This window comes from Hemiscyllium ocellatum, chromosome 3 (assembly GCF_020745735.1).
Source record: "Hemiscyllium ocellatum isolate sHemOce1 chromosome 3, sHemOce1.pat.X.cur, whole genome shotgun sequence".
Classification (NCBI taxonomy): domain Eukaryota; kingdom Metazoa; phylum Chordata; class Chondrichthyes; order Orectolobiformes; family Hemiscylliidae; genus Hemiscyllium; species Hemiscyllium ocellatum.
The window spans coordinates 6,557,466-6,563,465 of record NC_083403.1 but is presented as its reverse complement, the minus strand read 5'-3'; the positions used below and the strand labels follow the sequence as shown (position 1 = coordinate 6,563,465).

General features: G+C 40.5%; 1 protein-coding gene across 1 annotated transcript in view; it reads left to right on the top strand.

The window, feature by feature from the left end:
• The first annotated feature begins 4,243 nt into the window (after positions 1-4,243).
• fbxo28 (F-box protein 28) overlaps positions 4,244-6,000 on the top strand; it is a 42,217-nt gene continuing 40,460 nt past the window's right edge. Inside the window, exon 1 of the mRNA XM_060848015.1 lies at positions 4,244-4,492. Within this exon, the coding sequence (XP_060703998.1) occupies positions 4,262-4,492 (231 nt within the window). The 5' untranslated portion in view covers positions 4,244-4,261. The remainder of the gene's footprint in view (positions 4,493-6,000) is intronic.

The window sequence follows — 6,000 nt, the reverse complement described above, 5'->3', positions numbered from 1 at the left end:
GCCTGGGATTTTCCCTGACTGTGTGGTAAGGAGGTCACAAAGTTACCAGTTGAAACAGGAGAGAATAACAAGTACAGATAAGAAAGTTGAAGTGGAATTAGCAGAGATCCTGTTTGATCAGATGGTGCGGACAAACTTGGAGCAGATAGATGGCAAAGCAGACATCTTTAGCTCAAATAAATTATCTGAGTCTCAGCAGAAAGATGAACATTTGAAGCAATTGTATCAAAAGGCATGCACAGAGAAGGAATCTGAATGTTTCCCTAAATGTTATCATCTTAAAAATGATTCTTAATGAAGAAATGGAGACCATTACATATTCAGGCAGATGGGAAGTGGGCAGAAGTTCATCAAATCATATTGCCAATGGGTTATAGAACGGAAGCGTTGTGCATGGAACATGAGCTACCATCAGGGGGGTAATTTGGGAGTGAGAAAAACTCAAGCTAAAATACAAGAACATTTTTCCTGGCCTGGACTGCACAAGGCTGTAATTGAGTTTTGCCAGGACATGTCATACATGTCAGGTCATTGGAAAATCACAGGCAATAATAAAACCCATACCTTTAATACCTATTCCTGCACTTCAGGAACCTTTTAAAAGAGTCTTAATTGATTGTGTAGGACCCTTACCTAAAACAAAAAGTGGGAATCGGTATTTATTAACAATAATGGATGTGTCCACGAGATTTCCAGAAGCCGTTCCATTACGCAATATTACAGCTAAAAGGATTGGAGAGGAATTACTCAAAATCTTCACTAGATACGGACTATCCACAGAGACATAACCAGCTCAAGGGTCAAACTTCACATTGAAATTATCCAAGGAAGTCATGGATAGCTTAGGAATAAAACAATTCAAATCTACTGCATACCATCCAAACTCACAGGGAGTGATAGAAAAGTGGCATCAGACATTAAACACCACATTGGGAGCTTATAGTCAAGACTATCCAGATGGTTAGGATAAGGGAATTCCGTTTGTGCTTTTTGCAATCAGAGGCGCACAAAATGAATTGACCAAATTCAGTCCATTCAAATTATATTTTAGGCATGAATTGATTAAGGAGAAATCGGTAAGTCAGAAATTGAGTGAGCTGAACTATTTGATAAGGACTCCAGACAGAAAGAAATCTGTCATATGAATATGCTCAAAAGGTATTTGATACGGAAGGAAAGCAAGAGGAGAACATGTTATTGGTTACAACACAGAGGGAAAGACCAAGTTCAGAAGATTCTGAATTGGACATTACCCAAATTAAATTAGACTGAGGAAGTTGTCAAAAATTGGGATAAATTATTACCTTCCACAAGAAAATCAAAATGACCTGAAAGAGTTATTGTTATTGCATGGGGAAAAAGCGGAAATAAACTGGGAAGTACTAACCTAATTATGTATGATGTGTGATATAGGAGAAGCTATTCCGATTAAGCAACATCCTCTAAAGTTGATTGAAAGGAGATTGAACACATGCTCCAAGATGGCATAATCGAAGTGAGTTACAGTGACTGGAGCTCACCTCAAGTAATGGTGCCAAAACCAGATGGTACCCAACTTTGTTTAGACTATCACAAAGTCAATGCAGTTACAAAGACTGATACATATCCGATTTCACATCTGGAAGACTGTGTTGAAAAGGTGGGACACGCAACTTGTATTTCTAGTTTGGACTTGCTCAGAGGATACTGGCAGGTACCTTAGTCAGAAAGACTGAAAACAATTTTGGCTTTCGTAACACTGAATGGATTGTATCAATTTAAAGTCATTCCATTTTCATTCCATGAAAAATGTGTCAATCACATTTCCGAGATTAACCAGTAAGGTCATTGCCAGATTACCCAACTGTGTCATATATATAGAACTGGTGATTTTTAGTCACATATGGAAGGAAGATTTGCAACATTTATCAGACTTGTTCGATCAACTTCGGACGCTGGCTTGCTGGTAAAATTGCCTAAAAGTGAATTTGCCAAAGCCCAAGTCACCTTCCTGAGCCATGTTATTGGACATGGACAAATGGCCCTATAGGATGCAAAAACAAAGGTAACTGGGGAGTTTCCCATACCACCGACAAAAAGAGCAGGTTTTATCTAAAATTTGTCCCAAGTTTTATTAGTGTGGTTGCTCCACCCACTGAATTGCTAAAGAAAGGCAAGAAGTTTCAGTGGACTGTCAGAAGGCATTTGACAGCCTGAACGCTGTGTTAATCACTGCCCCAGTATTACCCACACCTAATTACACAAAGCCATTCAAGGTGGCAAATCATGCAAGATGTGGATGTCAGTGCAGTGCTCTTGCAGGAATGCAATGAGAAATTACAAAGACCTATTGGGTATTTTTCCAGGAAATTGAACATTCCTTAGCAGAAATATTCAATAGTTGAGAAGGCAACCTTGAGCTTGGTTTGGCGTTACACCATTTCAATGTTTATGTTACCAGTAATGTATCTGAGACATTCAAATACACTGATTATAAACCATTGAAGTTTGTGAAGAAATTTAAGGACAGAAATGCCAGACTGGTTAGATGAAACTTGTTACAGCCATTCAATTTGAAAATGTGATTGCTGACACATTGTCAAGACTGGAAAGAGAAATAGAGGCATTAGGTGGCAGGAGTAAAAGAGCAGTGCATGTTTTTAGTCAATGTAATGTATGTGTGTGTTATAGAGTATTAACATTTAAGATTAAAGGGTTTAAAAATGAAGTCATCTTTGGATATTGATTCTTTTTAAGAGGGAGATGTAATGATGCTGCTCTTTTAACAAGGTTATGTTGTCCTTCGCTTTTTTTCAGACAGGTTGTAAAAGCATTAATTCTGAAAAGTCTGGCTTTCAATGGGTTTTACTGGCAATTTGATTGTACCTAACAGATACTGCCTCAGGCATTTACGTTTTTTAAAAACTTCAAAATGAAAGGGGAGTGGCCAGTTCTCCAAGCTCAGCCTTTCTCTGATTTTATCTGGTTTTCACTGAAAGCAGTCAGGCAGTTGAAAAGCTGTTAGACCCAAAGAAGGAGGTCCATGCTGATCCTTCCCTCTCTCAGACATCTCTCCTCTAAGACCCTGTTGTGATTTTACCTTTTGTGCCAAGGGGAGTTTATGAGGATTGTTACAAGTATTTGGAACAGCATTATTAAGTTGGAATAATCTGTTGGGTTTTCAGATAGGGGAAGTTATTTGGTATTCTGTTCTCTTTTGCTTGTGTTTCATTCGTTAATCTTGTAAATAAATTCTGATTTATTTAAAGCCAAGTGGTTTGACCAGCAGCATCCCTCCTGGAATACTTGCTTAAAACAACCAGGTAAGTTAGGGTCCAGGCTACTTTCTTGAGATGTTTTGAGGGGGTTTGGCCTGGTCCATAACAAATGTTAACTCTGACTTCTCGTCATGGTTGCTGACAGGCCTGCTAAGCCTTTCCAGCAATTTCTGTTTTTGTGTCTTATTTACAACATCTACAGTTTTTGTTTTCCCAGGCAATTTCCTGGGTCTCTAAATTAATAGGCCAGCAAACTTGGCTATCACTCCCCCCTTGTTTTGGTGGATTATCCTTGCCCTAGAGGATTTTGGTTATTCTAGAAGGATGTCCCTGTACTAGAAGGCTGTCCCTGGCTTGGAAGCATTTTCCTGTTCTGGTAGGATCTCCCTATTCTAGAAAGATCTCCCTATTCTATAAAAATCTCCCCGTCTCGGAAGGATTTCCCTGTTCTAGAAGTATCTCCATGTTCTAGAAAGGCCCCCGTGTTCTAGAAGTATTGCGCCATTCTCCAAAGATCTCCCTGTTGTAGAGGGATCTCTCTGTTCTAGAAATACCCCCTGTTCTAGAGGGATCTCCGTGTTCTAGATGGAGCACCCTATTCTAGAAAGATCTCCCTGTTATAGAAAGATCTCCCTGCTCTAGAAATACCCCCGCCCCCCCCCGTTCTAGGTGGATCTCCCTGTTCTAGATGGAGTTCCCTATTCTAGAAAGATTTTCCTGTTGTAGAAGGATCTCTCTGTTCTAGAAATACTCCCCGCCCCCCCCCCGTTCTAGAAAGATCTCCCTGTTCTGAATGGATCTCACTTCTGTAAGGATCTCTCAGTTCTAGAAGGATCGCCCTATTCCAGAAAGATCTCCCTGGTGTAGGAGGCTCTCTGTTCCTGAAGAATTACTGTTCTAGAAGGTTCCAATCGATATCCCATTGGTCAATGTTCCCGTCGATCACGTGCGCAAGCGCGGCCGTTCGCACACGCGCGGGCGTGTAAACGTCAGAGGGCGCGTGGATGCGTCACGTCCGGCCGGTTAAGATGGCGGATATGAGCGGAGCAGCCGCTGGGGCTGAAGCTGGGCCCGCCGCAGATCCTGGGCCTGAGCCTCTCACCGGCACAGAGTTCAGTACAAATCCCGGGATCGAGCAGCTGCATCAGAATAATCCCCTGCTTAACCTCCCGATCGTCGCCATCGACTCCATCCTCGGATTAATGTCGTACGATGAGATCAGCGGCCTGAGAATGGTGAGCACAGAGATCGAGCTAAATAACAGGGAAATAATGTCGGTCATTCCCGCTATCAGGAAACTATCGCGCAACTCTTTCCTGTCAAACAGCACCAGCAAAATAATACCGTTCAACTAACATCAGGCAAACAAATACACTCAGTTATCATCAGTCAGATAACTTCAACCAAATAACATCACCCACTATCATCAGGTAAATGCATCACCTGATCAAACATTGCTTCATGAAATGGGAATTATGCCAGGCAAATTTGCTGGAATTCATTGAAGAGGTAACCAGGATAAATAAAGGGGCAGCAGAGGAGGTAATGAAATTTGGATTTTCAGATAGTATTTGATATGCTCCCATACATTAGGCTACTTTATATGATGAGTCCATGGTGTTGGATGTAGTTATTAGAACAGATAGAGGATTGGCAAAACTAATACACAGAGAATTGTAACAAGGAGTGCATTTTTGTAATACATTCTGTAACTAGTGGAGTGCTATAATGACCAGTCCCGGAGCCATAATTGTTTACAACTTACATTAAAGACTTGGATGAGGACAGTGTATGTACTGTAGAAATGCTTGTGGATGACACAAATAGGTTGAAAAGCAAGTTGTGAGAATGACAAAGACTCTGGAGATGATATAGACAGGTTAAGCAAGTGGATAAAAATTTGACAGATGGAATATAATGTGGGATTATGTATTTGGCAGGTATGATAATTATTATTTAAATGGAGAAAGACTGCTGAAAGCTACAGAACAGAGGAATTTGAGAGTCCTCATTCATAAATCTCACAAGTACCCAAGATCATTAGGCAAGGCAAATAGAATGTTGGCATTTATTTCAAAGGAAATAGTGTATAAAGATAGGAAAGCTTTGCTAAAATTATACAAGGCACTAGTCAAACCACAGCTGGAATAGTGTAAATAGTTTTGGGTCTCCTATCTAAGTAAAGAAAAATTAATATTGAAGGCCATCCAGAGAAAGTTCACAGAGCTGATGCTAGGAGGTACTTTCTTATCAGGATAGGATGAGGTAGGTTAAGCCTATACTTATTGGAATTTAGAAGCATGAGAGGTGACCTTTTTGAAACGTAGAATATATTTATGGGACTTGACAAGATAGATATGGACAGATTGTTTTACCTTGCTGGGACAGTCAGGGACCAGAGTCTAAGAATAAGGGCTGTCTGTTTGAAACAGATGAGGAGAAATTTCATCTTTTCAAATGGTTGTGAATCTCTGGGATTCTTGACCACAGGGAATCCAGGGTTATGGCAGAAAAGTGGAGTTGAGGATGATCAGATAAACTATGGTCTCATGAATGGTGAAAGAGACCTGATGGCCTGAATGGCTTTACTTCTACTCTACACCTGTGACCTTAAAGAGCATCAGTCAAACTATGACCGTCAACTCCTATCAGTCAAAAGCATCTGTCCACTTACATCAGTCAAACAGCATCAGTCATGCAATGAGTTAAACAACAAAAGTCAGATAACATCAGTCAACTCATG